At 41.6% G+C, this 17,347-nt stretch overlaps 2 protein-coding genes across 5 annotated transcripts in view; one reads left to right on the plus strand and one right to left on the minus strand.

Moving 5' to 3' along the window:
• The window catches only part of OPA1 (OPA1 mitochondrial dynamin like GTPase), a 47,512-nt gene extending 47,348 nt beyond the window's left edge, over positions 1–164 (minus strand). For all 4 annotated transcript variants that reach the window (XM_036388678.2, XM_036388676.2, XM_036388677.2 and 1 more), the window contains exon 1: positions 37–164. In XM_036388678.2, coding sequence (XP_036244571.1) covers positions 37–65 — 29 coding nt within the window. In that variant the 5' untranslated portion in view covers positions 66–164. The remainder of the gene's footprint in view (positions 1–36) is intronic.
• Positions 165–3,793: 3,629 nt separating this feature from the next.
• The window catches only part of ATP13A4 (ATPase 13A4), a 36,649-nt gene continuing 23,095 nt past the window's right edge, over positions 3,794–17,347 (plus strand). Inside the window, exons 1-5 of the mRNA XM_036388950.1 lie at positions 3,794–3,856; positions 11,342–11,515; positions 13,971–14,105; positions 16,273–16,343; positions 16,436–16,516. Of these exons, the coding sequence (XP_036244843.1) occupies positions 3,794–3,856; positions 11,342–11,515; positions 13,971–14,105; positions 16,273–16,343; positions 16,436–16,516 (524 nt within the window). The remainder of the gene's footprint in view (positions 3,857–11,341; positions 11,516–13,970; positions 14,106–16,272; positions 16,344–16,435; positions 16,517–17,347) is intronic.

Consider the following 17,347-nt stretch of genomic DNA (forward strand, 5'->3'; position numbering starts at 1 on the left):
CGCCGCCTGCAGCCCGCCAGGGCCCGTCCCGCTTACCAAGCCGCCGCCGCCCGCGTCCGCCACATCGTAAGGGCCGGGAGGGAGCGGGAGCGGCCCGGGAGGGAGCAGGAGCGGCCCGGGAGCCGCAGGAGCGCGGCCGCGCTGAGGGCAAGGGCAGCGGCAGCCGCTTCCGGGCACCGCGGTCCGCCCGGCCCGGCCCGCCGGAAACAGCGCCTCACTGCGTGAAGGTTCCGGGCTCAGCTGCGGAGAAGCAGGGAGGGTTTAGAGGGAGCACCGCGGCGGCTGGGCGGCCGGGAGCGGAGAATAGGGGCGTGCTGAATCTCTAATGTTGGGATCAGGGATCCCTCACCGGGATCATGGAGCTCTCACACTTGGATCAGGGATCCCGCACCGGGATCAGGGGTCCCCGCTCCGGGATCAGGGGTTCTTGACACTTGGATCAGGGATCCCCGCACCGGGGGCATGGAGCCCTCACACCGCAGTCCCGGATTAGTCACACTTGGATCATGGAACCCCGCACTGGGATCATGGTTCCCTCACATCGGGGTCGTGGACCCCTCACACTGGGGTTCTGGATCCCCCATACCCCCGTGATCGCCTCGGGGCCTCATCCCTGTGCCCCTGGCTGCTCTCGGGCAGGCCTGGAGAGGGTGCTGAGGGCAGCCCAGCCCGGGTGGTGGTACCAGGGGCTCCCACGCTGTTACAGGAAAGATTCTGATGAGTCCCCAGCTGTTGTTGTGCCTGGGGAATGCATGACATGCGTGGCATGCTCTGCCTTGAAAGCTGAAAAACACAAGGTGCTTCCCAGTGGGCTTCTGTGAATTGTTGGGGTTTTTTCTGGCCACAATGAAGCAGGAGGCAAAGGCGACATCAGAAGAGTTCATTAGCTCTGTCCATCTGCGCTCACACAGGACCACCTCTGGTTAGGTCACTTCTGAGCAGTGCATGCCACACCTGTCCCTAAAGACCACACAGACATTGGAGCGTTCACCTGGCAATGCCAATGTTTGCTGACTTCAGTAGGAAGTATTCCCTTGTGCCTGATCTGAATCTTTCTTGTAACATGTCCACAGTGGACAGGGATAATGTTACATTCTCCAGTTACCTGTTTGGAGATTGTTGCCATGACTCTTCTCAGTCTCCTTTTCCTTAGATAGAACAACACTAAGTAGCTCTTCCATATTTTATGACTCCTTTGTCATTCTCAGTGCTCTTCTGTGGAATGTCACCAGTTGATTCACAGCTTCCTTTCTGTAATGTGGCCAGAACTGGGTGTCACATGCTGAGAAACAGAAAATGAGATTTGGGGTGCTTTAGAGGTCAGGTTTCTGTTTATACTGTCAGATTTTTCAAAGCAAAATAAATTGCTTAAGGATGACATAATACATACATGTATTTTCAGAACTAGGATAAAAGTTGGGTTGAGGTGAGGCACGTGTTTTTGCCTCTTGCTTGCCTACTTTGTGACCATTTATAAGTTTAAGGGACTATATTTTAAATCCTACTTTGCTTTTATATTTTAGTTCGACCAGTTATTTTTGTAATTTATGTATGATTTTTTAAGACACGTTTCAATTTAAAAATATGAATGATGACACTCCATAGGACATGCTAACAAATAACTTTTTATGAATAAATACTATGTAATTCTTACTCCAAACAGTAGAGAGCATCATATTACTAAAAGTTCCAATTCAGGCTGCTTTCTCTCCAGGCAATGTGAACATGCTTAAGAAAATGAACAAATGTCACCATCTTCTTTGGTTGTGGATTAACAATTTGATGAATTATTATTACAGATTGTCAGACTCTGGAAATGATGAATGTTTTGCACCTTTAACCTGTTTTTTTCTTAATTTTCAGTTTTGAAGGTATAAATACTCCTATGAGGGTTGTCTCTAAGAGTGCAGAACACCTTGGAGCTGGAATAAAACTATGAATAGTTAAAAGATTGCATGAGTCTTTATTCTTCCCTGGAGACCCTGCTTTGGTGGGAACTCTGCATCTCTCATCTCTGTGCCAGAGCAACCAAGGACCCCTGCTGCACCCTAGTCTGCTGCTGGCACTAGAAAGAGCAAGGATGATGTTTGGGAAAGCAGCAAAAGCTGACCAGGCAGAAAAAGCGTGTGTGACCATCGTGTTTTCCACACCTGGCACCTCCCAAAATAATGAGTCATTTCCCAAAATCATCAGCCTGCCTTAGAAAAGTTACCTTTGCAGTTGTTCCCTTTTTTAGTTTTAGCTTGTACTGTGGCTCTTGTATAACAACTGGTGTTCCCTTTGCTTGGTCTCAGAAGAATAAAATGATAAGTTGAGAGGCTCAGAGCAAGTTGCAGTGGAAGGAAAGAGAGGGTAGCACTGAAGTTGGGTCTGGAGAGAACCTTCTTCCCGCTTGATCTTGTGCAATAAATCACCCTTACACAGCTTAGTGCAGATATATCTTTGTGCGTGCAGCCTCTGGCCTGGGCTCCTTTTGGAGGTGTGGTAGGTTTCAAGGCAGAACAACTTGCCTCCAGTGCTTAGCACCAGCATTTTCAAACACCTCTGTCCCTGTGCTGGGCATGGGTGCACATCTGTTTTTATTAACTAACCGAATTCCTTCATTTTCTCTTCTCTGTTTCCTGCATTTCTCTGTTTCAGATCCTCTGAGCCTGCCCACTGGAGGATAGGCAATGCTCTTTCCTGTTGCTTGAGATCTGGACTTGTACAAGTCCATGCCTCATGGCAGCAAAATGCTGAGGAAAAGGAACTAACTTGATACCTCTTGATCTGTTTCAGTCACCCTAGAAGTAATGCTTTAGTTTTCTTAACATACTTACTGGAAGAACAGGTTTGCCTTTCCTGACCTCACTCCTAAAATATTTCTTGTGTAACTTCTTAAAAAGTAGCAAAGTACAAGGAAATAGTAGTGGAATGGGAATGAATCACAAGACTAATCAGCAAATGCAGCCCCCAAAAAAAAAAAAAAAAAAAAAAAAAAAAGAAAAAAAAGAAGAGGTGGCAAAACTCTCAGTGTTGTTTTCCTGCCAGCTTCCTTTTGGCTCTGATTTAAAGGTCAGAGACTGACATCAGTGGGAAACTCCAGTTTTCCCCAGGAGTGAGTAAATAATCTCAGTGATGTCTCCCAAAGCTATATGGCGAGGTCAGAGGACATTCTATGAGGATATTCTCAATAATGAATAAAGTTCCTGGTTACAGATCCTACCTGGCTGAATCCTGACACATAGTCAGTACACAAATCCACCTGCACAAGCTGGGGCCCCTTTTTCCAGTGCCAGAGCTTGATTTATTTTCTACAGCTTATGTGGAGATCGCTGCTGGACTCTTAGCTCAGACTGGTTGCTAAGAGTGTTAACAACAGCAATGGCTATTTTGTTTCTTATTTGGACACACTCCCGGTCTCCAGTGATTCCCTAATCTCTTGAAGAAAAATACTCCCCTCTTGCCCTCTCCTGAAAATTTTGTGCCAGCAGCGCTTGCTTGTACCTACCAGAGTTATGCTCTGGAGTCATATTGTGTCAAACACTTGTAAGATTGAACTTTTTCTTTCTTGCATTTTTGACTGAATTCTGCATGAACCCTCACAATTGCAAAACTGCAGCAACAGAATGGAGGGAGGAGGGATAAAGTGTTACCTGCTAACCCCAGAGAGGGAGGAGCTCCCTACTTCAAACATCATCAGAATTATAAGGAAGGTGTGTACTTAGAGCACTTCCTCAATGTAGAAGTTCAAGCACACTATGCTGAAGACCTGTCCTGAGGGTGCTGTAGAAAGTCTCCAGAGGGTCATTTCATGGGGGAAAATCCTGCCAAGAACCATTATGCACAGCTTAACCAGGGAGAAGAGAATGAGATGGTGAGTTGTGTCTCTGTCTAGGTCTTTCTTAGCTTGAAGCAGAAGGTGGCACGTGTTCTGCAATAAAATGCTACAGACTGTAATTGAGTTATTGCTAGTTGGGATGTTTCTTTGGCAGAAACATACAGTTAGAAAAGGATATAATTTTTTTTTTAGCAGAAAGAAAATAAGGTTGACTGTGTCCATTGGATTTAACTGGTTATTCCCTCCAACAGGGATGATGGCTCAACAGATTATTCATGTGGTGTTACAAATCTAGATGGAGATGGCTTAATATGAGCTTGAGGCATGGGCCAGACTGGCATCCCCAACCATTTGACAGCTGGGTCTCCAGGATCAGCTCCAGTTAGAGAACAGGAAACCTTGGCTTTCTCCAAAACATAACACCTGTTATGTTTGCATAAATTACTGACAAATGCAGTCTGTTGAATTGCCAACCCTATCTCAGAAGCTGGGATTCCTAAATACTGAAATACTATATTTCTTTCCAGAGTTTCCCAGGGAGAAATGAGTTTGCATGCATTTTGTAACATCTGGAAATAAGTCCAATGTTTACAGCAAATCTCTGGTCTCCTGCATGGCAATGCTCTTAAATAGTAAAGCCAGTACACGATTGAAGTGAATTCAGTGCTTCTGAGTTGCTTTGGCATTACTGTGTGTTATGAGTCAGCTATTCACATAGATTCTGTCCCTCTAATAGATTCTGCTGAAGATGTCAGATCCACGATGCAGCTGTACAAAAACAGGTCTTAGGCATATCTGGTAAATGCAGTGCTTCTCAAAATTCATGTGCTGCAGAGCCACTGGAGCTCTGCTGTGAGTGCCTGCAGGATCTCAATAGCAAAGCTATTGAAACACAGTCACTTCCAAGTTGACACAACTGTTCACTTTCAGAAATCCTGGAGAAGTCTTCAAGATGTCCTCACTGACATTATTGTTCTAGTGAAAGAGACTGTGTCACATGCAAACATGGATGGATACCTGTTATCTTGCAAAGAAAAATGTAGATTTTCAGACAGCCCTCTCAGCCATCCAGGGAAGGGGAGATGCCCCATTTTGTGTAATGCAATCCTGGGGAATGCAGGAGAGAGTCACCCAGCACCATGAAGTGAGCAGTGCAGGAAGCACAAGGCACTGGCTCCGCGGGTGGGGACTAATTAGCTCCGTGCAATGCAGAACCCGACTGGCTCCGCCGGCCAGTTACTAAACCTGCTGGCAGCACCCCGCTCCTGGCTCTAGCCCTGGTGCTGATGTGCCACTGCTCCCCAGCTCCAAACAGCTGCTGGGTTTGTGCCTCTGCTCCACCCTGCCCTGTCCTTCTAGGACTATAAACACCCTGTTGTGCTCTCACCGCTATCGGTGCTGTCTCTAGCAATGCCAGAATTGAGCTGGAGCTAATTAGGTTTAAGTGGATTGTCTTGTGCTGTGTACAGTCACACTATTGTACCCTGCACGTTCACTTCCAGCTGTGCACTGCTGGGACACCCAAGCTGTGCTTGTATGGAGCCAGTTATCCCAGAGATGTTTTTGTTTCTCACCAATATCATACTGACCCCATGTGTCCTGAATCTGGTGCTCAAGGATCTGTGAATCTGAGGTTTTCCATGCACAGCTACTGTGTGTGCCCAGTGTTGAGTCAGTCTTCACTATGAGTCCAGAGTGTCTGGTAGCTGCCATGCTCTCCATGCCTGCAGTGAGTAGGATCAGTGCTCATTCACCTGGAGTTTCCAAATGGAAATCAAAGAAAAAAGACTTGTCAAGTACTTGAGTTGAAAATGCAATTAAAACCGTAGCCAAATTATGCTACTTTAGGCAGGAATGCATGTGTGTTTGTTACATAGATGCAAGAGAGAAAAAAAGTACAAGATAGAGGAAGATGTCCCTGAGGATGTATGAGGTACTGTAAGAGACAAGAAAAAAAGCAATGTGTGTATAGAAAAAAGAGAACAGCTAATATGTGTATTTGTGTGAAAGGAAAAAAGAAAGTAGTATGTAAATGGGAGTAGTTGTGAAGAAAGAGAAGTCTTTAAGTAGAGGAGTGAAGAAGAATATGTGAAGTAAAGAGAAGTTAATTTTTTTAAATTCAAAGCCATAAAAATATATTTGATGCTGTTTTCAACAGTCAGTTTAATCTACCTGAACTAAATTATTAACAAGCAGTTCCTGACTTTTCAAACAAGATCAGATCTCTAACAGCTGATGCTGTGCAAGTGCCAGCTCTTCCAGAGTGGAATAGTTCAAGTAATTTGAAAGAATGTAAGCAATTCACTTGAACTCTGGATGTGCAATGCTTCCCTCTGTTGAACCAGCTGTCCTGTTTGCTGAGGAAATTTGGGGAACTCTAATAAAAGGAAATGCTTTTAAGCTTTCTTCTGTTATTTCCACTTCTTGGTACAGCTGAGGTGCTAGATAGTCCTGGATTTAAGAGTAATCAGTCTGACTTAGGAAATCTAACCTGTATATCCTTGTGTATGTCTTTGGGATTACTTTACAATTGCTGCAGAACATTTGCTTGAATTAAAATTCACTATTTTGCTATGCAGCTAAAACTTAGCCAAGTATATTCAGAGCATGAAATAAACTCTTTCTCCATAACCATTTATAGTACCAGAAAGATCTTAGTAGTGTGAGAGAACTCTGGGCACAGCAGCTTGCCTCAGAGAGGGCTAATAGTATGCTTCCCTTCAGAAAAATCTGCTTGAAGATTTTGAGAAGAAGTACATTTACTGTGGAATACAAAGAGGAAGTAAAACCACAGCTTTATGCTCTCTGCCAATTTGATGTTCTTCTCTGCACAGCTTGGGAATATTCATTCCCTTTGCACAGAACCTAAAGTGTGAACCTTAAGTCTTGCAATGCAAAAGATTGTGATAGACTTTGACAGGCTGCTGCTTTGGGAAGGATTTTCCAGCAGCCTGTCCTAAGCATATGTTTCCCCATTTCTTGTGGCTGAAGGAATGGAAGAACTGCAGTCAATCAACTGGTGCACCCCAGTTCACTGCTGCATCTTGGCAGCTGTTTGCATCCTTTGAGAGGCCACAATTCTGAAGGGAATCTGGTACAGGAATTTTATATACTTTGAATTTGAAAAATGTAACTTGAAAAATCGAATAAAATCTGAAAGGTACAATCTTGTTCCTAATGGAACAATAGCAAATGTCACTACTGGTTTCGGAGAGAACAGGGACAAACCTCTGATGAAACAGGTTCTGGTTGGTAAGACTGAGATTCAGTTATTAAATTGCTTGTGAAATTTAGCCAGTCTTTCAAGTCTAATCCTATTAACTGTTGTTATAGCAACAGGTTGCTCATAATAGGGTACCTGGTGTTGGGGTTGCCAGAAATATGACCATTCACAGCCACCGTTTAGGTTCCCTGATGGTAGCTACAGGCTTTGTTTTTACCAAAGAAAAAGGTGCTTGAGTTTGTTTGACATTTGCATTTAAATTCTGCTGTGCAGATGACCTGGCAGTTAGAGGCAATTTTTATTTTGAACATAAGTAACGAAGACTTGCTGGACACTAGAGTGATAAGCCCTTGAATGCTGTCTTTGTATGATTGTAAAAGCAGCTAAGAACCTTACTTGCCACTGAGCAGGTCTGGCAGCCTTTTCTGTCCAATAATCCTGGCCGCTTCTTAGACCCTTCACTCACAAGTCAAACCATTTTGTTACAGTCACTTTGTTACAGTCATTTTGTTACAGTTACTGTGACTGTTGAGTCTCAAGAGAAAAGGGATGTTAATAGATGAAGAAAGAAAATTTTACTGTACACTACACTTTATTAAAAATTTTTCTATAGGGATGAGATGAAACTGTATACCAGCCAATTCTGTAGATGGTGTTACCTCCTATGAGGAGTCTTACAGACAGCTAATCTTCGTTTTATTTTCCACCATTTCCTAGTCTGATGCACTCAAGAACCCAGATTTTTGACTGTGAACTGTTTTATATGCCAAATGCACTCATTTAACTCCAAAAACTTGTTCATGCATTAGAAAAGTTGTCAAGGTGCAAATCAGATCCTCTTCAAAAGAAGCATGTCTGCATGAGTGCAACGAAATGAAACACAGCAAAAGTTATTTCCTTAACAACATAAAACTAACCTGACAGACATGTTCTTGCTGTAGTCCTCTCAGCAGGACTTCTGCCAGCCTTGAAAGTATTGTTTGCCATAGTGGACATGCATTTGCTTGGAGATCTTTTTAGCAGAGGCGGAGTGAATCAAGAATTTCTAAACCCTGATTACTATAAGTCATTCATGTGCCTAAACAAACCTGCACCATGTGTGTGCCTGTTCCTCCCTTCTTCATGCAGATTGTGGATACCTCTGTTATGGGTCTAATATTCACCTTTTTTGTGGAAGATAATAGTTTTAAGAATTTTTATAAAGAATTTCATTTTGACTTATCTGATGAGTGAGAAGTTTCTGCTTTAACAAGGAGTTATTCATGTATTATTTTTTTTATGAATGCAGCATTCATTGCTATAATCCTTCCAGCTGAAAGCACAGGGCCAGAAAAAACTCCTCAACCTAACAGAACATTCTGTACTGAAGTTAAGCTTGAAAGGTTCTGGCTCAGAGAACTTTGGCACAAGTCAAAGTTGGAGCTCAGTCTATTTCCCTGCCTAGCTTTACTTCTCAGTGACGTGGCCCAGGTGACCCACTCCAGACATTTCCAAACTGTGGGAAATAATTTGCTTTGGCAGTAGATTCCTTCATGGACATCCAGATGCATCAGTTAACATCTGATATTTATTCTTTCCCAGATGACTCATTGTAGAACTCCTAAACATCTGTATTCAGAAATGTCACACTCATCAAGACGTGAACCAACAAACCTGAACCAAAATGTCTGTTCATATGGCAATTCATGCCCTTGAAGGGTCAGAACAGCTCAATGGTATCCCTCTGTCTATCTGTCTCTCTGTCTGTCTCAGGAAAGTCCCTTGTGAGAAGCAGCAAGATCCAGCACACAGCATAATGAATGTCTTAAAGAGCATGTCTTTTCTTCCAAGATGAGCTGTTTTCCTTGTTTCCCTCTCTTCTGTATTTCAAGATGAGGAATACTGATGCATGCTTGGTTCTGGGGAGCGTCTTGCAATCTATGGATTCAAATCACTTTTTGAGTTGAAACTAATCTGGAAAAAAGGCCTTAAAATATATGGTGGCATAGGGGGACTCAGATACATATCTTCATATATTGGTTTGTGGTTTCCTAGGTAAAAATTCAGAGAAATACAGTTTGCTCTAGTTTTGTGGTTATGTTGTTGTGTCAGACTTGGAAACCATTGAACATTTCAGTGAAGAACACTGCCAACAGATGATCCCAAATGACTGCCAAACATGGGCAGAGCATTCCCTCTCTCTTCTTAATTCTACTAGTACAGCTTTACTGACTCCTCAGACATTGGGTGTAAGAAACAAAAACTGAAAATTAAAGGAGTGATTCACAGGCAGAAGCTAGATGCACATGGCAGCAATCCTGCTCTTCCCCACCCTGATATTCATGCCCATCCCAATTTGAAAATACTATTCCAGTTATTCCAGGTCCAGCCATATACTGAAGGAAGTCTGAAGGCGTGTTCTTTTAACAGTTCTTCCCTTAGGTGTCTCTGTCTTCTTGGGAGATCCTTTGCCTTGCTTAGGAGATCCTTTGCCTTGCTTACAAGCTGTGAAGCCTGGATCCAAGCTAGTAAGCAATCTGGATCCTGCTAGTAAGCAACTGCTGAGAAGAGTATGTTCACATTGTCCTGTGTATTATTCTGTATGCGGGTGCTGACCCTATTTCTTTAACCTTTTTGATCAGGTTATGGCTAGAGAGAGTTGAATGGAGACCCTTTACCTTGTTATGTGTATATTAATTGCACAACTGCTACACCAACTGCCTCCTAGCAAGCTTGCCTGTTTGCTGTCCTCCATGGGCTTCCTTCTTTCTGCTCCAGAGTTGTCTTATTATCTTGGCTGCTCAGAGATTATTGAAGCCTTTGAAAATGCAGTGTGTTTATCTCACAGGTGGTATAACCAGGTCCTCTGCAGTGCAGGCCACTTTCCTGTGTTGTTTACCATAATTTTTCCTCACGGTTGCCAATTTCTTCCCCTTAGAAATCTCTTGGAGATTGTCTAGGATGACAGAGTCTGTCTTTTGGAGAATGCCACAGAGCAGGTGTGCCGAGGCAGCATGTGGAACCACTGGGCAGGGCCTGCATTTCACATAACAAGCAAAGACTCCAGCACAGAACCAGGAATTATGCATTAGTCATCCTTACAATTACATTGCCTTTTCTTCTCACCTTATAAATGGATCTTGCAATATCTGTGGCTGCAGATATCTGATCCTCAGAAGCAGATTACACAGTTGCTGCAGATAGAAGAAGGAATTGAGGAACCTTAACCCTTATGCCAGCAAATTCTCCTGGTCACCTGATGTAATTGCAGCCATGGAATCTCCCATCTTAGCTTAGGCTGCATCTTCTCTATAAAGGCACTGTATATGTTTGGTTTCACATTTACTGAGTCTCCCTGATAGCAGTACTGAGAGGAAATTTGGCCATGGTACCAAGACCTGCAGCTCTTAAAATGTAATGCTGACAGACATGTTTTGGGCAAGTCACCTTGCCTCACTGTAACAATTTCCCCAGCTTTAAAAATGGAATAATAATACCTACTCATACAACTAAAATGAGTTGCTTCCTTTGGCCTTCTAAACAGGTAAAGCATTCTGCAAGGGTTCATTAGATGTTCTTTCTAACAGTTGTTGTTATTATTACTATTATTATTATTATCATCCTTGTCATCATCATCATCATCATCATCATCATTAGATGTTAGGCACATTGACAAGCTCCAAATTCCCGTACTGGAGCTGTCATGGAAGAGGGTAACAGCTCCAAAAGCTGTGTCTGTGCCAAGTTGTGCACAGCAGCTCCAGCTGGTGCAGGCACACAGTGCCATTCGGCACCAATCAGAGACACTGGCTGAGTCTCTGAAGTATATGTGCATTAGTGCAGATCACTGCTAGAGCAGTGATCACTTCTAAGGCAGCAGCTCTGCACTGATCACTCACCATCCCCTGGTGCAGATGTACTTAAGCTCTTCAGCTGTCTGACCCTTAAAAAACCTGATGGTCAAATCTGAATTCCTAACTTGGAATAAAGGTTTGAGCCTCTATATTTTGTTATCATTCCTGCTCATGCACACACAAAACAATGTCTCATGCTGAGTTTCACAACTACATAAGAATAGTGGTCAGGCTATAGCAATCTGGATTTTGTGAAGGTGGATGAAAATTCACTTGAAGATGCAAATTATTGATAATAATGCTTAGGATACTTAAAGTAGCCAAATACAAGTTCTATGGCTTGTTTTTCACAGTACCATACCTAACAGTAGCTATGGCAGAGCAGGGAGTGACAGGAAGGTGTAGTATTCCATGCATTTCTTTAGGAGGAATAGTAATAATTTTTGTCTTCTTTTTGCTGTACAGGAGATATTTGGCTACAAAACTCAAGGCTGCCGAAGGGCCTTGTGCATTGCTGGATACATCTTGTCCTGTGGGGCTCTGAGGCTGCTGTTTTACTGGAAGCCAGAGTGGGATGTGTGGATAAACTGTATCCGATGCAGCTTGGACGAAGCCGATATTATTCTGCTTAGAACAACGGTAGGTGCCTACTTTAATCTTTTAATTAGTCCCTAGTAGGTGGCTATTTGGAAGGTGAGTTAACTGTAAGGTATCCAGTTGGCTGAAATCTCTTACATTGCTGGTTTCCAGCAATAATATCTTATGTGTACCATTGTTGATCTAAAGAACTTCAAAATATCCCACAAATTATGTGTGTGATGATGATGGGAATGGAGTGTAACAGCTGATCAGACAAGGTGAAAGACATTGGACTGAAACAACCTGTAATATCTGTGGTTTCAAGACTGTTCTCAGTCCTTCTTCCTCCCTTCTATCATCCCTGTGCTTTCTACATTGTAGCCTTGTGCTCCAGATTCTAAAGCATCTGTCTGTTTGGCAGTAACCAGCAGGTCCCATTTCCATCACTTGGCTGTTCTGGCAAAGATGTCCCTCTCTGCCAAAATTTATCTACTGGGCCAAATTAAAGATTTGTTTAGCAATGTCCCAGCAGTGTCCAAGTGTGTCATGAGGGATACAGAAGTACACAGAAGAGGCCAAGCCTACACTGCTTGTTTTCTTGGCTCTGTGTTTCCGTTTCCCATCAGCCTTTCCCATGTCCAATAAGCTTGCAATCCTGCAGTTAATGCTTTCAGAGCTGGCACATTTTGCTGTAGTTTCCTGATACAGGTCACTCCCTGTTGAGGACTGTACTGAAGCACTGCAACATATGCAAACCCTTGGTTTTATTTCATGGAAGCTACTGCAACACTAAAGAAGTAAACTGAGACTTGGATCTAAATACCAGCTGAGCCTGAATACCCCAGGAGCTGGCAGAGTTGGTTTACTTCCAGAAATTTGATCTGTTCTGCTTCAAAGATTTCTGAACAATGGCATTTTCAATGTTTTTAATTGCAAAATGGATCACTTACTGCCTCTGTGTTTGAGCTGCCTTCTTAAATGAGCACAGCAGTGTGTAGTTAAAATCCCAGGTTTTGAAAATCACAGATCTGCCTGTTGAATACTTTATAAAGAAACAATCTGCATCCGAATAGTCTGGGGGTATGTTTTTTCTTTTATTAAAAACATCGCATTAGGCTTAATATCCCTTCTTAATCTTCAATTCAGTTTGCATTTTTAATTGCCTATTCTTGTGTGTAATTTTAAAAAGATGTGCCATGCCAAGCACTTTTCAAATAAATGAGTTTTTAAATGATCCTTTGTGTAATTAAACAGGAATTGAATCATATTGTATGTTCTTGTTATCAAGAAGCTTTCTCAAATGTGCTCCAAGTGTTTGAAAATTTAAGATTTCCTTCATAATCATTTGTGTTAAAATGACAGTTTTGTTTTGTTGTGCTACATTATGATTATATCAGTTTTCAAATGTGATGGCTACTGCTAATGAGGATACAAGTAATCTCATCAGCTTGATCCTTGGAATTATCTTTTGCTTCACATAAAACCTTAATTCTTAAGTCATCATTATCTCTGCATTTGCAATATAAGAGCCTATTAACTCACTTTTGTTATTGAATTTTGATTCACTTTAGTTCAAATGATGAGCACCTGTGTTATTCACTGGTTCCCATCTCAATCTGCATCCCAATGTCTACTCATTCTGAAATCTAAATTAAAGATAAATATCAGAAAATGAATGTCATTTTACTCAGAAGACCAGTTTAAGAAGAAAAGTGAGCAAATAAGATATATAAACATTATTAAAGTTCTTTTTTTAACAATTAAATTGTTCCAAAGGGCTCATATTTGGTACAGAAATCTTTTTTACTCTTCCCTTTTCCAATTAAAGTTTCATAACTGCAAAACTGATCACACACAGAATGTAAGTCAGTCTCATGGTTGGCCTTAATGCATGTAGTTTAGTGTTTGTGACTGAAACTTAGCATGAGGCTACTCAATACAGTAGTTCCTCTAATCTCTCAGACTGTACTACCAACCCTTGTCATCAGGCAGTTCTAATGTTCAACATGCTTTATAAAAAAAGGGAAGGTCATGAACTCAGTTTGTGGTAAAAGCTTGTCTAAGGTGTCATAAGTGCTGACACTTCTTCCAATGAAGTGTTAACTCAGGAGTGGCTGTTAAAGTACTGGCACTAAACATCAATTTTGCAGCACAGCACTGTGTTCCTTTTGATCTTCTTTTTACAGCACGGTCACTGCATCTCAGATTGCCCTGTGCTGTTTGCCTGCCCTAGATCTTGACCTGGGTGTTCACATTCCATCCTTATCAGCCAAACACCAGACCTGTGGTCACTGAAGTATTTGCAGTACTCCCATTTTGACAGGATAGTGGTTCTGTTCCTATTCTAATGACTTTTCTCTAAATCACAGCTGTTGGGAGGCTTCTGTTGGCTAATCCTCAAAAAAAGCCAGAGTAGTGCTCTAGAAATGCTGCTGTAATCATTGACTCCAAAGTGAAAGTGAATTTGGTCTGTGTTTGGGGCAAATTGTGACATTTTTCTTCTATACCCACTTAGGATGATTTTCGGACTTATTCTCGTAAGACTGTGACATGGATCTCTGTGTCTGCATTTATCAAAAGTAGATCAGACTATCCAGCCACTGAGGAAGACTCAGTCTTCAGCAAAGCCATAATGAAGCCAAGTTTGCTAGTAAGTAAAGTACTCTCTGCAGCATCTGGGAGATGATGGCAAATCTCAGCCATGCTTCATGGCGTAAAAGTGAGCTGTGAAAAGAAAAGAACTGTATTCAACTGTACTCACCTCTGTAAAAATCCTCTTATTCTGAGGGGGGTTTTGAAATGAGAATTCTCACTATTTCTAAGAGAAAACATGTTATAAGTAGGAGAGCTTCAGGAAACTGGGATTTGCAGTGGGGAATCAGTTCCAAATAAAAAAATTCTTGGCATAGGAATCAGGGAATTTAGAGGTGACTGTGTGTCTGAAAGGAGACTGTGCAGAACTGAATGCAGCTGCCCCAGTAACATGAAAACAGGGATGAATGCAAATAGGGAATAGCACAGAAAAGTGTCTGAGCTGGATCAGTATTTCCAGAAATGTTTCATCAACACATTTTGCTTCTTTGCCTTTCTATGCACCAATTTCTTCTTTAAAGTGCATTTGCTAGAGTTGGGTTAACAGGAGTCACTGTTAATAGTTCTTGCAAAAATGTATCCTGGTCTCTGCCAGTCCCATAGATTTGAGAACCCAGTGAGACAGTGGGGAGAAGATAGATGATGGATTGATCCAAGCAGATCTCAATGTCCCTCATCAGCTGAGTAAATGTAATTATCCCATGTCTAAAACATGTACCAGACAGTTCAGCTATGTGCCTTGCTTAGCATTACATGTTCAGTTTGTGTGAGCAATAGGAATGCAAAATGATACATTTGCTAAATCTGGCTCTTGATTATAGATACTAGAGCACTGCACTGAGGAATCCAGATAAGAGCTATTTTCCCTTTCAGGAAATAAATTTCTAACTTACTAAAATTACTTTTTTATATCTACAACGATTTTTAGTAAATATTTTCAATATAAACCTAACTTTAGCTGAGCAAAGCTGTTGTTGCTGTTTCTACTGTGGACATATATTAATGTACATAGGAAAGTTTAGTGCCAACTAATTTAATCAACTGGCACAATATGAAAAAGGTGGAGACAGGTCTGTAACATTCTTTTGAGGATCAAATTACTAACAAAAAAAGGCTAAATATAGCCTCAAATAATAGGCCCTTTGAACACCACTTTCATATCAATCAAAACATCTAGATAGAAAGGATCAGATTTCAAAGCAGCAAAGAGAGAACATTTTAATCTTTCTGTAGCAATTCAAAATCCCCTACTTATAATTCAATTTCAAAGTGCTTTTTCCATTTAAGCTACCTGAGTGCACAGAGTTCTGCGTAGTGCCCAAGAGCTGTCCAAGGACCTCTTCTGACAGTGAGCTGAGTCCCTCACTTCCTCCTCCAGATTTTAGCATTGCAGATATTGCAGCTCCTATTGCATGAAATCCTAACTTCAGATTTCTTGTTAAGTTAATGACTGTGGTTATAGCTCCATTTTGAGTTGGTGGATGAGCTGAGTCTAGATTTCATTGGCCTATAATAATGCTTATTGCTCTGGGCAGGGAGAGTTCCCTGGAGCTGATTTCTTTATCACTCCTGTGTACAGGTGTATATCCCTGCCTTCTACCAGCTGATAGTGAGTGCCATTATCTTTAATAGGCTTTGTTATTGTTGTGCTAGACAGGACAGACTTCTCTTGCAAGTTATAAATGACAGCGTGTGTTCCTAATGGATAACTGCTCTGCAAGGGCTTAACATTAGCAGTGACTCAGTATCCTGGGATGGCCTTTCTTGTCTGTTGGCACATCTGTTTAGCTGAAAGACTCAGCAACAAGCTTGGAAATAGCCCAAAGCCCCCTGCTTTCCCCAAAACTAGACAGAAGACAAGGGAGCTGTTGGCTTTTTCAGCTGCTTGTGTAGCCACCATGGCATCAGTGATCTCTTACATTCATTCTATGAGATCAGAGTGAAGATTATTTCTTTCTTCAGAAAGAACACTGCCTTGTACTTGCTTGACCTAAAGATCTGTAAAGCTTTCTGGAACCCACACTGTTCTCCAATTATAGATTGGGGATCCCAATCTGTAATTCATCTAGGTTGTCAGTGAATGCAATCCTGTCTTCTCTCCCTCCTTGCCCCCATAAAATTTCCCTTATCTGTACTTGACCCCAGTGAGGATGCCCAGTTGAGCTCTGTGAGCATATTTTTGTTTGCTGTGTTGCATGCTTTGTTGTCCCTGTCTTCTTTTCCAGGTGAAAACTATCCAAGTGCAAAAAATCTGCTATGTCTGGAATGTCTATGCAAAACAGTTCCAGAAAGCTGGGTGAGTTCACTGCACTGCTTGCAGAAGTCTCTGAAGAAGTCAAGTGTCTTAATGAATAACATCCTAAGGAATACACTCCCTTTCTATTTTAGAGTCCTAGAAGACCACTACACTTGCTCAGCTATACATGATAAATTTGGTTCTGGTCTCACCTGCAATGAACAGAATGTCAGGTACTCATTGTAAAACATGAACACTCAACATATGGATTTCAAAGATATGTAAATTTGATCTGTTGGTGTACTTCCCATGATTTTTTTGTGTATTTAATAATATGCACATAATTTTAGATGAAACAGCCATGTATGGAAATATTGAATGAAAAGGGCTAGAGAATGTTGTTTATTCCTTGTCAAAGTTTTTGAAGCATCTCAGTATTCATCCCTGTTATTGTTCTCAATCAGAAAATAACTGTGTTCTGTAACTAACTTTAAGCAGTTCTTATTTGGAGTAAGAGAAAGTCTCTGTGGAAGAGTGCAGATAAGTTGTGTGTTTGCTTCTTCTCTGGAGCTCCAAATCGACTAGTTCTAGTCATTGAACTTATTCTCATAAACTACTGTATCATTAAGCAAGTTACAGAACATGTATTTATGAAATAGAGGAATAAATAATCTTCAGTTGATTGAATACTGAAAATCCAGCTCCTGACCTTAGCTCATGTCAAATCTTACATTCCAATCATTCTTAACTTTTTGCAGAATTATTTGGGTTTGGATCATTTAGTTTTAGATGCAGAATTCCTTTGTTTATGGTGTATCAAAGCAATTCTTTTATGATGGATACATTTGCCTAATAGGTTGTGTCGCACCTCTTGTCTGCATAAGTAAATGTCACTGGTACAGCCATCTTTTCTGACATAAGCACTGTAGGGACATTTAAATTTCTTTTCTTGAAAAAATATCCTCCTGGCCTTTAAACTGGGATCAACAGAAGCTCTCAGGACTACTGAAATCTGTATTTTCTTGAGCAAGTGACACTCTCACTGTTTTATCTGTAAGTGATGT

The sequence above is a fragment of the Molothrus ater genome, chromosome 10 (assembly GCF_012460135.2).
Source record: "Molothrus ater isolate BHLD 08-10-18 breed brown headed cowbird chromosome 10, BPBGC_Mater_1.1, whole genome shotgun sequence".
Lineage (NCBI taxonomy): Eukaryota > Metazoa > Chordata > Aves > Passeriformes > Icteridae > Molothrus > Molothrus ater.